General features: G+C 54.3%; 1 protein-coding gene across 1 annotated transcript in view; it reads right to left on the reverse strand.

Moving 5' to 3' along the window:
* Positions 1-1344: 1344 nt before the first annotated feature.
* Positions 1345-17123, reverse strand: part of Kcnj12 (potassium inwardly rectifying channel subfamily J member 12) — a 45981-nt gene continuing 30202 nt past the window's right edge. The window contains exon 2 of the mRNA XM_021658195.2: positions 1345-5323. Within this exon, the coding sequence (XP_021513870.1) occupies positions 3981-5267 (1287 nt within the window). The 5' untranslated portion in view covers positions 5268-5323 and the 3' untranslated portion in view covers positions 1345-3980. The remainder of the gene's footprint in view (positions 5324-17123) is intronic.

Consider the following 17123-nt stretch of genomic DNA (forward strand, 5'->3'; position numbering starts at 1 on the left):
GAATTCCTAAACTGGCTCTAGCATTTAAGGTGCAGCCGGCCCCCCTGTACCTCCAGGGCTGGTTTCACAAAAGCCTCTTGGCTCTCCAAGGGTTTCACCCTCGCTGCCCCCAACATAGGTACCCACCTCCCATCCAGCCCACCTCTTGTCTCCTGTGGCTCTTTTGGATCTCTTCTCGGGCACCTTCTAGGTGAGAGCTTGTTCTGGGTGCCGAGGCATAGCCACGAACAGGGAGAACAGAAGTCCCTGCTGAAGGAAGATGACCTTCTAGTGAGGGCCAAGCAGTCGTGGTCTGTGGAGAACTGAGAGAAGCTGCCTGGTTGGGACTGGAGGCCGGGCCAGCACGCCCTGTGGTATCCTGTGTCCTACATAGTATTGACGGAGGCTCATGCAGTGCCCTCAGGAACATGGGTGGTATGCATGGGGCCCTGTGGGATGCCACGGAAGCTTGTATGGTATCCGTGGGGTGCTTTGGGAGCCCTCTGGGCTCTGTGAGCTGCCTGAACCCAGCCCAGAAATCCTGCTCTCTTTTTTGATTTTATCTATATATTTTGATTTTTCAAGACAGGGTTTCTCTGTGTAGCCTTGGCAATCCTGGACTCACTTTGTAGACCAGGCTGGCCTGGAACTCACAGTGATCCACCTGCCTCTGCCTCCCAGAGTGCTGGGATTACCGGTGTGTGCCACGGTGCCCATGTCCGCTTCCTGCTTCCTTTCACTCTCTCCTATAGGCTTTGTTTGTCCCGAGTTCCCTCTAGAAACCCCCTCCCCAAGCATCTTGCAAACCAGCTCAGCCCTCAGCCCTCAGAGGAGCTGCGCTTCTCTGGAGAGGCCTACCTTGCTTCCTGTATCTAGCTAGGCCTCCCAGTTTATGCCCCAACACCGTAACCTTGGACCACGCTGTGCTGCGCTGCTCTGGACAGTGCTCTGCCCATATCCTGCCTTGTTTGACTTGTGCTGGAGAAGGGCTTCTTTCAGCCCCCATCCCTCCGCTCCCTTCTTGTAGAGGAGACAGGGTTGCCCATCTCAGGGCCAGGCTTCCTCTATAGGAAGGCATGATGCTCAGTGCCCGTGTGGAAGGAAAGAGGGCAGGGCAGTAAGAGCCTAGGAATGAGGTAGAGGCAGTGTGTGCACTGGGGTAGGGAGTGGCCAAGGAAAAGGCTAAAAGCCTACCCCGGAGTCTGAGAGAAGGCCATGCTCTGTCTCCTGTCAGCAATGCTGCTGCCATGTCCTATTCTGTCCGGGGAGGCTGTCCAGCCTGCGGGGGCCCAAGGAAGTACGGATGCCCGGCAGGTGACAGAGGCAGGCAGAGGGCAATGAGACGCGCATCTCAACACGACAGCGTTCAAAGAGATCAAAATGCATTTAATGTGGTCTAGTCTGGTCGCCTACATCTTTAAATACCGCTATGTATTGAAAATAACATGAAAATTCTCCAGTTTCACCATTTAAAATAGAGTTAACATTCTGTGACCTCACACAGGGCAGGCCCCCGCGCAGGGGCCTCCCTATGCTGTGTTCTTCTGCCCCCAGGCCCTCAGCTGGACAAGGACCAGGTGACACAGCACCAGCACGGGCTCCGGGGAGCCGTTTCACCCCGTGCAGCTCTCCCAAGCCGCACACAGCACCCACCCCACTGACACTCACATACACGCACCCCGGGACCTCCACGCACTCACACATGCTCATGCGCACAGATGCACCCATGGCCTCCGACAGCATCTGGTGCCGAGGCTTCTCATCAGAGGCCTCAAACTGCCGCCTGCTACGGACGGCCTGTTTAACCGGGGCAGGGCGGGGACTCAAGTCGGACTGTGGTCATGTCTGTGGCCAGCATCCAGCCTGGCCAGTTCAGGTTGGTGAGCACTAAACCCGATTTAGCCCAATAAAAAACACACAAGCACACATACCTGCGGGCAGCCATGGACTACCTCCACACAAACACCTGTGTACACAAAATCCTGCAGACCGAGTTTCACACACAGGGAGGCAATCATGGGAGGACATCTGCACACGCATGCACACATACACACCCTGGCTCCCCTTCTCACGCACTCCCCAGGGGCCAAGCTTTGCTGCTTGGCCCAGGCACATGGCTCCCCTCTCTGTGGCCTCCCCCCGTTAGGTACACTAAAGAGGGGGGAGGAGGCTGGTTTGGTCTTTAGCACGAGCAATAAATAAACACAGGGAAAGAGGGAAAAAAAAAAAGAGGGCAGGAGAATTTGAAAATACAGCAGTCTGCCTGCCTTTGGCAGAGATGAAAGGCAGCTTGAGCTGCCCTCCAGCAGGGCCCAGGGACCGGACCATTCTGGCAGGCCTGAGCCTGGAGGGAGGAGGGGTGAGCATGCTGAATGCGTCAGGCCACTGAAATGATGAGCTGGGAGCAGGCCTTGGGGAACCAAGAGCGGTCAGACCCTGCTCTGGATACGGACCCACCTACTCAGAAAGAGCGACAGGTGCCCAGGTTCCTCCTTTCTCTCCTCCCCAACCCTTAGCCTGGCAACCAGATGGTGGTGAGAGCCAAGCATTCCCACCCTGAAATGCATCCTCAGGCCCCAGAGCCAAGGCTAGAATAGTCAGTGAGATTTGGGGGCCAAGAATGCAAGGGAGCTAAGGCCCCTGCCTCAGGTCCTAGAGGAACCTCCTAGGCTAGAAATTAGCATGGAATCTTAAGCTAGATGCCTGGGAGCAAACCCACCTCAGGTCTCCCTGACCGGGCACTAGAGGGAAGACTCCATGGCTTGGGGGGGCCTCAGGGAGGAAAAGCTCCACCACGGGCCCCTTAAGACTGAACGAAAATTCTTTATTTCTCTGATCGTCTCTATGACTATAGGGGTCTGGTGGAGGATGGGGTTCCCCCCAGCGGCAGATGACTGGCTGGGGTCAGCAGGGCCGTGTCATCCTGCCCTGGGAGTGTGGTAGAAAGTCAGGCAGGGACATGGCTGTGAGCCAGGAGGACTGCAGCCTCTGCACCCTCAGAGGGGCTTATGGGAACTTCATGAGTGGAGTCCGGGGCAGCAGGGAAAGATTAAACAAGTCAGATAAAACTAAAAATGACCGAAGCCAGACAACCTGGAGTCTCTAAGGCACGACTCAAGCTATGAGTCCAGTGGGGAGGGGGGAGGGCTGACCCACTTCCTGGGAATGTGGGACCCAGACCCCATGCTAGTTTCCTGAGTGTCCTTTCCTAAGAAGCACCCACCCCGGTGTTTCCTGCTGGCCCTCACTGCAAGGGGTGGAGACCTCGGGCAGACAGGGAAGGAGGCACGCGGGGACACAGAAGGGAGTCTACACCCAGCCCTGATGTAGCTGAGGTACAACACCAAACGCACAAGATCAAGCCAGATTTGCCCTAGCGGGCCCCCACCCCCAGAGACACCCAGATGCTTTATTAGGATCATTAACACGGTCACAAGCAGCGTGATTCATCCTTATTCATGACAACTTGCAGGGCCCTGGCAGACCCCCAGAGAACCTTCAGGGCACTCCATCCAGCTGCCGGCCCGGCCGCACTGAGTAGAATCCTAACTGTCCCCACACCATGAATTTTAAAAACCAAACCAAATGTTAGTGTTTTCTTGTGTTTGTTTTGTGGGGTTTTTTTGTTTGTTTGTTTGTTTGTTTGTAAACAGTCTTATCCAAGTTAAAAACCAATGAAGTGTGCAAACGCAGCCTTCTCCCGCCAAGGCTGGGAACCTGCTCCCCAGACCTCCAGCAGACTCCCCAACTCCTGTGGTTCACCCTACCCCCAAGAGGTCGCCTCCTGGCCCGTGTGTAGCCATCAGGCCACGGGCTGTTCATTCCGGCCGCCCACTCTCCCGCCAACCTTCCCAAACTATTGCGAAAAAACACGAAAAGACTAAGATGCTACTGAGTCTGTGACCCGAGGCATTTGGCCTGCTCTGCTCAAACCCAGGTCCCCGAGGGACAGGGGACGACCACTCTTGGTCAGGGCGGTGCTGCGCCTAAGGCAAGGGCGCTCAAATCTCTGACTCCCGTCTGTAGGGCCGCTGCTCCAGGGCGCCACTGCCCGCCTGAAGCCTGTCAAAGTCATGCTCAGGCTGAGGGCTACGGCCATCCCTTTCTGTGGCCACCTCGTCCTCCTCGTCCCGGCTCAGGAAGGCCAGCTCGTTCTCATAGCAGAAGGAGTTGGCGCTGGGCAGGAGGAACTTGTTCTCCACCAGGTCCTTGGCGCTGCAGCGGGGCGTAGAGGGCACCTCGTAGGTCTTGTGGAAGTGTGAGTAGTCAATCTTGTACTGGTTCTTCTCCTCAAAGAGCACCGGTTCAAAGCGGTGGCCCCACAGGATCTCGTTGGCTAGGTAGGAGCTGCGAGCCTGTGTGGTCATGGCCGTGGCTTCCACCATGCCTTCTAAGATGACCACGATCTCAAAGTCGTCCGTCTCGAGGTCCTGGCGGCTAATGCCGAACAGCGGGCTGGCCTCATCGATCTCGTGCAAGATGGTGATGGGCGAGACCAGGAAGATGCGGTCCAGACCCTTGTCAAAGCCCACGTCGATGTCAATCTGGTCCAGCGGGATGTACTCACCCTCCTCCGTGACCCTGGGCTTGATGAGCTGGGCCCGCACGTGAGCCTCCACGATGTGGCTCTTGCGCAGGTTCCCCACGCGCCACATGAGACAGAGCTTGCCGTCCCTCAGGGCCACCACGGCGTTGTGGCTGAAAAGCAGGGTCTGCGCTCGCTTCTTGGGCCGGGCCATCTTGGCCATGATGGCGCCGATCATGAAGGAGTCGATGATGCAGCCCACGATGGACTGGGCCACCACCATGAAGACGGCCACGGGGCACTCCTCGGTCACGCAGCGCAGCCCGTAGCCAATGGTGGTCTGCGTCTCAATGGAGAAGAGAAAGGCTGCCATGAAGCCGTGGACCTGCAGCACACAGGGCGTGCGGCCGCGACCCTCGGCCGGCTCCAGGTCTCCGTGGGCGACGGCAATGACCCAGAAGATGATGCCGAACAGCAGCCAGGAGGCGAGGAAGGCCAGGGAGAAGATGAGCAGCATGTAGCGCCAGCGGATGTCCACACATGTGGTGAACATGTCGGCCAGGTAGCGCTGCGACTTCTCGTCCATGTTGGCGAACTCAATGTTGCACTGGCCGTTCTTCTTGACGAAGCGGTTGCGGCACCGGCGCCGCGTGTGCACCTTGCCGTTGCCAAAGCCGTTGGCGCCTGACATGGTAACCAGGTGCAGCCCGTCCTCCTCTGATGATACGATGCTGTAGGGGTTGGCCCGGCTGGCTGCGGTCATCCCGGGGTCTGGTGGACCCTGGCCTGCCCCCAGGCTGACTCCGGGCGGGGGCACTCCTGCAAAAGAGAGGACAGTAGGTCTGTCTGGGCAGGCAGCCAAGGCCCATGACAGTCGCTGGCAGTCGCAGGCCAAGTTTAGTCACCACAGATCCCTCCCACTTGAAGCCTGCTCCTCCATCCAGCTTCTCAGCTTGGAGAACCGACTCCTCGGCCTCCCAGCAGCCCCAGCCAGAAAGAAGCCTTGGCTCCCTCTCATCTCTTCTCACTCCCATGCCGAGGGCCCTGGTTTCGATATATTTATATTTTCTCTCATAGCCCAAGTCCTGATCACCTCCAGCCCGGACCAAGGCAGGGGCCACCTCACCAGCCTCACTTCATCTATCTGCCTTACTCCCAGTCCCCCAATGGCAGGCACCAGGACCCTCAAAGGTGCCAAGTCGAATCCCATCCTTCCTCTGCTCACAGCCAGCCGACCCTGGGAGCTACACAGGCCGTCAAACAAACACTCCTCCCAGCTGAACACAGACACTCCTCCCTCCACACAGGCACACACATGCTCCCTCACACTCCCTCACCCCATACATGCTCACACACATACACACATACACACACACACACACACAAACACTTTCCCACAGCAGTGCTGAGGTACAGGCTTTGCTCCGATGATGGGATGACAGCCCCCCCCCATGCCCTAGAAGTAACATACAAATGGTTCTAACCCACACCCTGCACACTCCAGCGCAGGTCTTCATGGGGGCTATCAATAGTAACAGTCATAAGCACTGTGGCACCGGCCAGTTTTTCCTGCTAAGATTACCAGCTCCCTCACATCAGGCCACCTTACCCTGGGCCTAGAACAGGTGTGCCAAGCCCCAGGCCTCATTATATCTGACACTCCATGTTCACTCTGCCCATCCTCTTGAAGCCCAAGCACCCAAGCACCCACAGGTTATACCCGTATCTTTTCTATTTTTCAGTCATATGATATAAAGGGTAGCCCTAGAGTAGACACCCAGATTGGGTCCTTTAAGGTTGCCCTAACTTCAGAACAAGCATCTTCCCCCTTCTCTGCTTCTATTACCACCTTTGGCCTCCTACAAAGAATACCTATCTCTGGGCCAGCCTAGCTCACAGCCCCCCCCCCCCCACGCCCCAGAGAAGGTCTGAAGAATGGCACCACCATGGCCAGAAAAAACTCATGTCTCAGGCCTAGGCTTTGCACACTCCCCATTGCTCCACAAGGACCAGCGTGAGGCCAAGCCTGGGATCACAGCACGCCTGGCCCTGTAGGCTCTAGCCTGTCTCAGCTGGGCTGAAGTGAAAGTGGGTGTCCACTGTTATAGCAGGGTGCTGACGAGCTGGATGTGCTATGTCTCCCCAAAACAGGGCTGTGCGCACCCCAAGACCTACCCAATTACACTACAGTTTAGAGCCCGACAAAGCCTTGGAGCCCCCAATCACGTGATGTCACTAGACAGACAAAGAGATCCCAGAAGACGATCCCGGGATAGCTGGGCACCAAGGACAGGCTGGACACTATCAGAGCTTCCCACCCTTGGACCCTGGAAGGTGGGTCTGCCTCATGTCTCAGACAAGGGGGCTCAGAACATGGAGACACCTGCCCAGGGCCCATAAGCAGAGACAGCAATGCTGCAGCTCAGCCCCATCTGAACAGCACGACCCCCTAACTGCATTTGCATCACAGGCTCAGAGGGACATGGCCTGTAGACTCTGCCACCAACACAGAGGCACGGCGGAGACCATGACACCAGCCAGCTCAGGAAGGACTCCCAGGGTCTATGCCGTGAGCCACAGACCTGCTGAGTCGTGCAGCCTGGCATGGCCGCGAAGCCTGAGAACCACAAAGAGGACCTGCCAGGTGTGGGGCAAAGCACACCCAGACCCTCAAGCCATCCTCTGACAGCCATGGAGCATTTCTAAGAGGTAAAGGAACTTCCAATCAAGACATATGGACATCAAGCAGGAGAGCTGAGATCCAAACCTCATGTCTAATGTACGGTCTCCTACCATGTGACCTCAGGCTCTCCAGGGCCACCTGTCCTCACTCTGACATCCTCCCCTACAGCTGTCTCAGTTGACCACCTCACCATGGCTCTGTGTAGCTGAGGCTCGGGGCCGCAATGGTGGATGCTGTTTCTGTCGGGGCCAGGAGGCAGAGGGTTGACCGAGCTGGGGAACCCGGGAATCATTCTGGGAAGGCACCTCAGTCCCAGGACCCTGAGCCTTCCAGGGGAAGGTGGCCAAGGTTGGGGTACTCAGACGCCGGGGGGAGGCTGCCAGGTCCCGGGAGCCAGGCTTGTGGGGCCTAGAGGCCTTGAGGGATGTCCAGCGGGTCATGGTGTAGCTCTGGCTCGTGCTATGAGCAGCAGCTGGCCTGCAGGGAATAGAACCACAGGAATCAAAGACTGGGGAGCTCAGTCCAGAACCTTGCTCCAGGAAGGCAGCCTTACACCCGGACAGCCCCCGTGTCACTAAGAGTGCTGCAGCCACTCCTGGAACCACCTAGGCAGTGTCACAGACCTGGGACTCCCGCTTTGGTTGATATTCCACCCCAACCACAGAGAAGGTCAACTTCGTCAAGTTTATGCCTGTTCCGTGCCTCGAGCCAGAAACTGATCCTGAGCAAAGTCACTCGTCCCCAAACACCCAGAGAGTGTACGTGAGCAACTGAGCCAGACAGAGCCCTGGGGTGTGGAAGCCGCTCACCTGGGGCTTGGTGAAGACAGACCCAAAAGGAAGACCCAGAAGCAGAAACTAGCGTCATAGACAGGCCAAGCATCACAAGGAGACCCCCACACAAAGGCTTGGGCAAGAAAGCACTAAAGATCTCTGAGAACCAAAGGGAAAGAGCCTCAGCTGGGGACATGCAGGCTGGCAGGCCAGTGGGCACATGATGAGACTGGGGAAGAAAAGGAATGGAAGAATTCGTTTCACTTGAAAAAGTCTAAGCAAGAAAAGAATCCGGCACCCCTTTCCATACATGGGAAACTGAGGCCAAAGGAGAAAACAATGCTCAAGCCAACAGGGGGCAAGACCGTGTTAGCAAGACCCAGCTGAGCCAGTGGGGGTTCTCGGCATTGCCAAGAGAAAACAGAGAGACTTGGTGGAATACAGTACCTTGAACTAGACAAGGAGAGCCGAAACTGGACAGCACTCAGAAGGAGACAGGGCACAGTGGGTAGGTAGTAGACGGCACGGAAGCTGCAGGAGGAAATGGCCTGTCCTGGATCTACAGCTTCTTGTCCTGGAATCTGTAGGCACAGCCTCTCAGCATCCAGTAAGCTTGGAGCACTGGCCAGGGCCAGGACTGGAGCTTTGAGCAAAAAGAGCTTCCACCTAACCTAGGGTGGGGCCTGGGAGTCACTGGGAGGTACCTCCGGATGGAGCAGGACATCCCATGCTAGTCTCCAAGACTCGGGGCACCTCAGGTTTCGCTCACATCCGGGAGGAACCAGGGCAAGGCTTGGGCCCATATTCCTAGAGGTCAGCAAGCTGTTGATGACAAAGACATGGAAGAGCCACACCAGCTAAGCCTCCTCCGAATGAAGAAGCAAGCGGTCAAAAGTTATCCAGCGCTGCTACCTGGCCAGAGTACTTCTGAAAGTCCACAGCGCTCATCCATGTAATTCCTGTAAGGACCGTGACGATCAAGCCCTTTTCCAGGGAGGAGACTGAAGCCCAGAGAAATTGAGTCACTTGTCAAGGGTCACACAGCCGAGTAGGGAGTGGAGGTTCTGCTCTGGAGAGCTGAGATGAAAGCGACATCTATTACCTCAGGTCCTGAGGGCAGACGGGGGTTGGGGGGGGCATCATATCCCAGTACCAGTTCTCCAGACTCCCACAGTACAATTCACCCCCCAAGCTGGCAGTCACCAGCCATCCTTTAAGGGACAGGGTACCCTTGATCAAGCTCCCAAATCAAAGGACTCCTTAGAGGTAAGCCACACATGCAGGGAAGGCAAGCCTGTGGCCTGCCATGGTCTTTTTCCTCCACCCGTGCCTTTGGCTGTTTTCAATAAGCAGCCACAGAGCTTTTGCCTGCTGCGTCCAGGGGCAGCTAACACAATCACTGCCCATCAGCCTTAGCCTGAGAGTCTCCAAGGGGGTTCCCTGCCTCCGTCATAGGCAGGCAGGAGGCACAAAGTTCTCCCCTGTGCCCAGCTCTGCCCAGAGTGTAAACTTGTGGTGGCAGGCAACAGGAAGAGGTACTTGTAGAGGTCACCTGGCCAGAGCTAGGGGCACAAAGGCCAGTGAGGAGGCTGGTCTGATTGGGAAGAGCGCAATATGGCTGTTCAGGGGATGGGAAGTTGAGAGCACTGACATTTTTTTTCCTCCAAATCTGAGGTGGCGATTCCCTGGCCATTTTTCCAAGCCAGACTTCCTGGTCAAACCCTCAGACAACCTTTGCCACCAGTCCCTGCGAACATTCAGGGTTGGTGCATATGCTGGACTCCTACTCCAAGCCTATGCTAGCACTGAGGGAAGTAAAGGCCGTTCTGTGCTGGCGTGGGTAGGTCAGTGCTGCTCTCCCATCCCCCGGCCCTCACTGCTTCAGAGTCCTTGCCCTGATTCCAGTTGCCACATCAATGTCTCTGAGCCTAAAAGCTCTGGTCATTAGACCACGCTCTGCCCATGCACAGGGCAGGCTGGGAAACAAAACCACTGCGAGCGGGTGGGTAAGTGCCTGCTCCACGTGTACCTTGGCTGGACCCTCAGCTGGGAATCCCCACCCAATTAGATTTCCAGCCTGTTCCAGCTCCAGCCACCTGCCCCCAGCAGTCACCCTATCAATGACACATCCTTTACCACCCTTTATCTGTTCCTTCTCTGCCTTACCTCAGTGCTCACTCCCCGCTGGGATTTCCCTGCACTGGCAACTTGGACTCTCCTCATGGAGCCCTTAGTGTCTCTCTTCCTCAAAGACTCCACGAACCCCAATACCCATCCCCTCCGGGATGATCACTCAAGCAAGAAGACAGCACAGTGCCTCTTCCCCCAAGGTGCTCTACCTTCCCTCCCCCCTCCCACTCTACAGGGACCTCTGGGTTCTCTTGTCCTGGGTTCTAATCATTAAAGCCAGAAGCTGCTTGCTCATTGCTGAAGTTGCTCTCACTCTAGCGTCACCTCCAATCAGCCTCCAAGGCCCAGAGAGGCTGATGTGGGCCCTGACACAGAGAACCCGAGAAATGTTCCTGCGAGAGCAAAGACTAGAAGGATGGGTAAGGAGGGGATTGAGCCGTGAATGTGGAGACAGATATATGCACAGGTGGGTGGTCAAGCAGATGGACGGATAAACTGGGCTGACAGATGTGTGGGTGTCTGGGGAGGAGTGACCAGATAATGGGTGGTTTGGTGGGTGGATGGATGGTTGAGCAGATGAATAGGTAAAGGAAATGAGTAATGAATGGATGGGACAGGCAGCTAACCAATTAGAGTGGATGACTGGACAGATGGGTGTTTTGGTGGTCAGATGAATGGACGGGTGGGTGTGTGGGGAGGGTGAGGTGGGGAGGGTCGATGAGGTGAAGGGTAGGAATCAGGTGGGCGTGGGAGGAGGGGACGAAAGGATGCCTGTCATATAGACAAGGGTGTCTAGGGCTACTGGATGGGTAGCCCTAGATGATCACTCAAGCAAGTGAGTGCTAAGTGGGGACAAGCCACCACCGGGTAGTGAGAGGAGGCACCAGTGAGTACCCATCACCGGTGCATGGCGAGCTATACAAGCGTATGTCGGGACACACCTGGATCTGTCTTCAAGTCCAACGCCAAGCAGCAGCCACCGGCCTTAGAAACAACAAGCAACTGTTGCCATCGCAACAGAAGGGTGGGGCCTCAAGTTATTCCCAAACCCCGCAGCAGCGAGCAGGGCAGAGTTACCATAGGAGCTGCGGCTCTCCTCCCATGGCTCAGAAGCCGTAACTCCCGCCCCACAGGCCTCCTCTGCACCACAGCTCCAACCGGGACACCACTCGGACTGGACCAGAGCAGAAAGAGAAAGCCTCCCCTGATGATGGTGAGTGCCATGGCACACACCAGGCACAAGGTAGGCACCTCACACACATCATCCTGCAGAACCCTCGCAGGGCACAGAACGGGAATGACTACCCTGCCCTCTCCAGAGACGCAGCAGTGTCTCCAGGGTCTGAAGAAACTTGGGGTGCTATGCCTGTGTTCAAGCTACTGCTGCCTGGCTTCCCCAGTGCCACCCCCAGACAGCTGTGGATAGTGAAATGGATGGTATTTCCATGGATGCTGTGTGGGCAAGTGAATGAATGAATTCAGGGGGGCGGAGGGTAGGGCTGGGTGAGCGGCATAGATGAACAGATAGGAAAGTGAAGTGGGGCACAGTCACCATTTCAAAGGGGCAGACGGGCTCTTGCACATACATCCTACAGTGTCCAGAATCAGTTTTCCATCTGTCAAAGGGGCCCCTGCCTCTCCCCCCCTCTGCCAAGTGGACCCGGGGAGAAGATGATGGGAGGGGCTCTGACGGCTTCCGAGGTCAAGCCCTTGAGATGTGGTCATCTTCCCCACCTCCCAGGCAGATTTCATGCAGACGCCCAAGTCTGTTTTGTCACACTGGCTTTTCTGGCTGGGATTAAAGAAATGGTTGGTGAGTCATCCCCACATTCTAAGCCTGTGGGGCAAGCGACGATGGTAGGTCTGGAGACGCAGAGTTCTATTCAAATCGGGGCCCTTCCACTTACAAGCTGTGTGGCCCTGGGGGAGTCACTTCCCCTCTCTGTACGCCTCTCCATCGTCAGTTCCTAGTTCTCCATCCCTCGTTATTGTCATCTTCAGTGGCACCTGGCGCCCACTTTTTGCCTCTTGGCCCTTCTACCCTAAGAAAGCGAGACTGGGGAGGTGGGAAAAATGTCTCACAATGGGGACCGTCCATAGCAGGGACATCCTGCCTGTGAACTGTGAATGAGTCCGTACCGTGTTCGGACCTATGTCTGCCACTCATCACAACCCAGACTTGAAGGATGGCTCCTCCTGCTGGACATATCAGGAACTAAGGTGAAGAGCTCAGGCCGAATCCCAGTTAGCCACATCAGAACTCCATGCAGAGGAGGCAGGCGACTGCCACAGAGCAACGAGAAGCTAAAGAAGGCTCAGAAGAGTCAGGGGTGACAGCTCTGAATAGTTCATTGTCCCTACTTCCTGTTGGTCACCTGGCTGGCCCCAGGCCCTCTCAATCTGCCTCCTTACTGGGGTTTGCCCCAGACCCACAACTCCAGCCCTAAAGCTTTCACAGTTGTTCCTCCCTCTATATAAGGAAACTGAGGCTTGTTACAGAGAAGTGACTTACCCAAGGCCACCAAGCCAGGGGGTGGTGGCCTCAGATTTAGGGATACATGATCTAGGGCTCCTACCTGACCCTACCTTGCAGCAGCTAAAGCAGCCTACCAATAAAGTGGTCCCTCGGCTCATCAGGAGCAGAGTGTGTTCCTAGGAGCAGTCACCATCCCAGATGAAAAAAGTGGGAGTACAGGGCAAGGCTCCCTAGATTTGAAGGGCGTGTCCCAAACAGTTGCCAGCCAGTGAGAGCAAGGTTCAGCTGGCCCAGGCCTCTTGTCATGCTAAGCTTGGGAGCCAAGGCTCTGGAGCAGGCAGGCACTTCCTGAGGCTCAGGTGACACTATCAATCTCCAGCCAATATTCCCATGAAACTGAGCTTGGTGCCAGGAAGTGTGGGTCAGGCATGGGGGGGGCGGGGGAGGAACAGGGGCCTGGCCCAGCAGGGAGTGAAAGGCAGCATGACCAGCAAATTCTGGAGGGGCCCTTCCTGGGCTTCAGATACCACATCCTTCAGCAGGTGTCACAGAATGCAGAACCCTAGCTCTCACTCCCGGCATGCAGCGGCCACACAGCAAGTAAGGGTCTTCACCAGTGTTTCATGACGGTTGGTTCAGGATGTGACACCCCACCTGGACACCCCACCTGGACACCCCACCTGGACACCCCGCCTGGAGCAGAAAGGAGGTTCCAGGTACATGTCTGGGCACCCAGGGCCTCCCTGGGGTCAACTCAGCCTCCTTGCTCCTCATTGCCAGGGCATCTGAGCCCCAGATAGTGTCCAGCAAGCTCTGACTAAGGGAGCCTGGAGATGAGTGAGACACGCTAACCCAAGAGGCTGGCTGCGCTGATGGCCAGGAGGAGCAGGCAGCGCCCTGTGAGCCTGAAGTTGAAGCCAGGACGAGAGCTCCATTGTGGCCCTACCAGGGTAGACAAGGGGCACCAGATGCCAGGGGATGTTTCTATGATTATTTTTATCTTGAGAACATCCTTTGGGGGTGGGGAGACAGAGTGTCCTTGGCTCCAGGCCCCTGGGAGCAGCAGGACAGGAACCTCTGAGTACCCTCTGCCAGGACAGCAACAATTACAAGACTCCATCCTAGGGTAAGGGGCACCTGGCCAGTATTTGGATTTCATGGATCCCCGGGTTCTGTTCCAGCTTGCTGTGTGTCCCAGGGAGGCAGGTCTCTGCTCCTTTCTCAGGCTCCTGCTGCCCGTCTACCTCATCTGGGCCTGTTCAATGCCAGCTCAGAACTGCTCATTTGAAGAAGACAGAGTGGACCTCTGATTTCACTGGATGCCTCATCAGCAAAGGAGGAGGCAGGGCAGCTAGATTAGAGCCACACCAGAGTCCTGGGAACCGAGGGAGGGTCTGGCTTATGGCAGAGAACCCAGGAGCTTCCCGGATGAATTTCATTAGGCCTAGGAGACGCTCACAGGCACAGGCACGGTCTACACTGAGAGAGCAAAACAATGACAAGGGCGGGAGGGGGCCTCAGAGTCCCCGGATATGGAAGCAGAAACCAGCTCTGCCACTCACTCTGGGCCTCAGCAAGCTCTTCCACCTCTGAACTTCCCTGAGCCTGGCAGCAATCCCAGTGGCGTTCTGACCCAGCATTCCAGCATCCTACAGAACCTGGGGCTGAGAAAGTCTGATGGAGCACACGGCTGTCATCCTAATTGCAGCGAAGGTAAATATGTATTGAGAGTTCCAAAGAAAACGGGCCCCGTTCCAAGGTTACACTAATAGATGAAAGAAACAGAGGCCAGAGAAGCCTGCTTGCCATACTGACAAGCTTGGACTTGATCCCAAGAGACACACAGATCTCAAGAGCTATAATGGAACCTGAACACTTTAACAGTTTCGGCATATAGACTAGATTCCTGCCCCTTCCTGTGTAGCCTTGGGCAAGGCACATCCCTTCTCTGAACCCAGTTTTCATACCTCCGGAACAAGACTAATAATAGCACCTGTCTCACGGGGCCGGGCTGCGCTCTCGGTGAGTCAGCCCATGGGGATTGCCTACAGGAAAACCTCCTGCCCAGTCCCTCTGCCCATCACAGCCCAGGAAGCTCTCAGGCCCCTGTAGGGCATGGGCCAACCCATACCACAGGAAGGAAGATCAGATGGCCGGATGGGTATGAACCCGAAGAGAGGGGCCTGGGGGACAAAGGCCTGCCAACTTCTAGTTTCCTTGGTGTCTCTTTTCAAACTTCAACTAATCTAAGTCTCAGACATTTCCTGAGAACCTGGCAGGGGCACAGAGGAACAAGGACTTCAGAGAGAGAAGAAGCAGGCAGCCAGACCAAGGAGAAGCTGGAAGAATTTTCCAACATAAAAATATTTATCAGCTGTGTGGTGGTGGTGCACACCTTTGATCCCAGCACGTGGGAGGCAGAGGTGGGCAGATCTCTGAATTCAAGGCCAGCCTGAAGAGGAGAGAGGAGTCCAGGAGAGACAGGGCTACTTAGGGAAAACCTGTCTCATCTCCCATCACCTCTCCGCCACCCCCACTACCACCTCCCCCCCCCAAAAAAAAGAATGTCTATCAAAGTTGGAGAAGTGGTTCAGCAATTAAGAGTTCTGGTTTAAAAAAAAAAAAAGTTCTGGTTCTTCTTGCAGAGGATTCAAGTTCAATTCCCAGCACCCACGTTAAGTAGCTCACAACTGCCTGTATCTCCAGCTCCAGGGTATCTCACACTCTTGACTGGCTTTTCAGGGACCAATACATGTCATTCACACATGTGTGTGTGCATGAAAATGATTATAAGTAAATCTTCAAAAAAAAAACCCTTTTATACTGTTGCTTATCAAACCTATCATAGTAAGGCAGAAAGTAAATTATAAATATTCATTCACTCATGAACAAATAACTGTGGTATAAACACACAGTGGAATATTACTCAGCTGTAAAAAACAAACAAACAAAAACCAAGACACTCACAGGAAGTCCCACATGTGGCCTCCTCTTCAAGAGATGGTACGGGCCAAGGAGGGGACCAGATATGACTGGGAATGACATCTGCAGATACATGGGGGAGCTCCATGGCTCAGTGAAAGCCGTAGACCCAGGCCCGAGTCCTGAACTGACACAGGACAAGACCTGACCCTTCAATGAGGACTAGTGACAGGATCTCTGGTCCTAAACATCAGACTTAGTCCTCTCCTAAACATTGCAAATGCCACCACTGAAGAGAAAAGGGAAACTTGGATTTATACAAAATACAAAAGGAAAAAAGAAGAAGTCAACCAACAAACTAACTCAAGATGGGCCAGTCCAGTACAGAACTGGAAACATCACAAAAACATCACAAAAAAAAAACAAAAAACCAGAAATGAGACACCTTTCACAAAGATCACTGCACCACAGTAATAGCTCCTAATCAGGATAGATGGTTTGGAAGAACTTCCAGACAGAGAACTTTAAAAAATAATTACAATTATATTCAAACAACCTAAAGACGGCATGAATGGATTCCAAGAGGACAAACATAAAGAGCTGAATGAAATAAGCAAGTCAATCCAAGATATGAAAATCAAATTCAATAGAGAGATAGAATTGCTGAAGAAAAACCAAACTCAAATTATGTTGGAAATAAAAACTCAATAAGCCCAATTCCAAGCTCGGGAGAAGGCCTTAGCAACAGAATGGATCATGGGAAACAGCGCTGAGGCTGGTAGAGAGGGAAGATCTGAACCATGCGGTAAAGAAAGGGCAGTAGAAACAAAGAAAAACACAAACAGAAAGTGAGCAGATCTTCATGCAACGGGAACAGAGGAGGGAGAAGAATACCGCACTAAAGGCATAGAAAATATTTTCAATAAAGCCAAAGAAAGCGATGCCAGCCGGGCTCCAAGAAGCCTACAGAACAACAGAGACAGGATGAGAAAGGAAACTCCCCGCAACATACTATGACCAACACACTAAAAATAAAGACAAAGGAAGATAGTGAAGGCTACGAGAGAGAAGGGTCACTCACAAAGGCAAGCCAATCAGAATAACACCTGATTATTGTAGAATCAGTAAAACCAGAAGGGCCTCAAAGATGCATCAGATACTTTGAAAGACCACAACTGCCAACCCATACTATTAATACACCCAGAAAATTTACCTGTTAAAATTAAGAAATTAAAACTTTCCATAATAAAAACAGAACTCTTAGTCGTAATGGACTCCATTTCCCAATAAGAAGACACAGACTAGTCAGGCTATGGCGTCGAATGCCTTTAATCCCAGCACTTGGGAGGCAGAGGCAGGCAGATAGCTGAATTGGAGACCAGCCTGGTCTACACATTGAGTTCCAGAACAGCCAGGGCCACACAAAGAAACCCTGTCTCGAAACACTCCCAAACCCAAAAAGACACAGACTAGCAGATTGGATTAGAAAATGTGACCCATTTCTTTGCTGCCTCTAAGAAACATACCTCACCTTTTACCTTAAGGTAAAAGGGTGGGGAAAGGAATTCCGAACAAGTGGAGCTAGAAATAAGAAGGCCCCGCCATCCTAATATCTGACAAAACAGACTTTAAACC

The sequence above is a fragment of the Meriones unguiculatus genome, chromosome 11 (genome assembly GCF_030254825.1).
Source record: "Meriones unguiculatus strain TT.TT164.6M chromosome 11, Bangor_MerUng_6.1, whole genome shotgun sequence".
NCBI lineage: Eukaryota > Metazoa > Chordata > Mammalia > Rodentia > Muridae > Meriones > Meriones unguiculatus.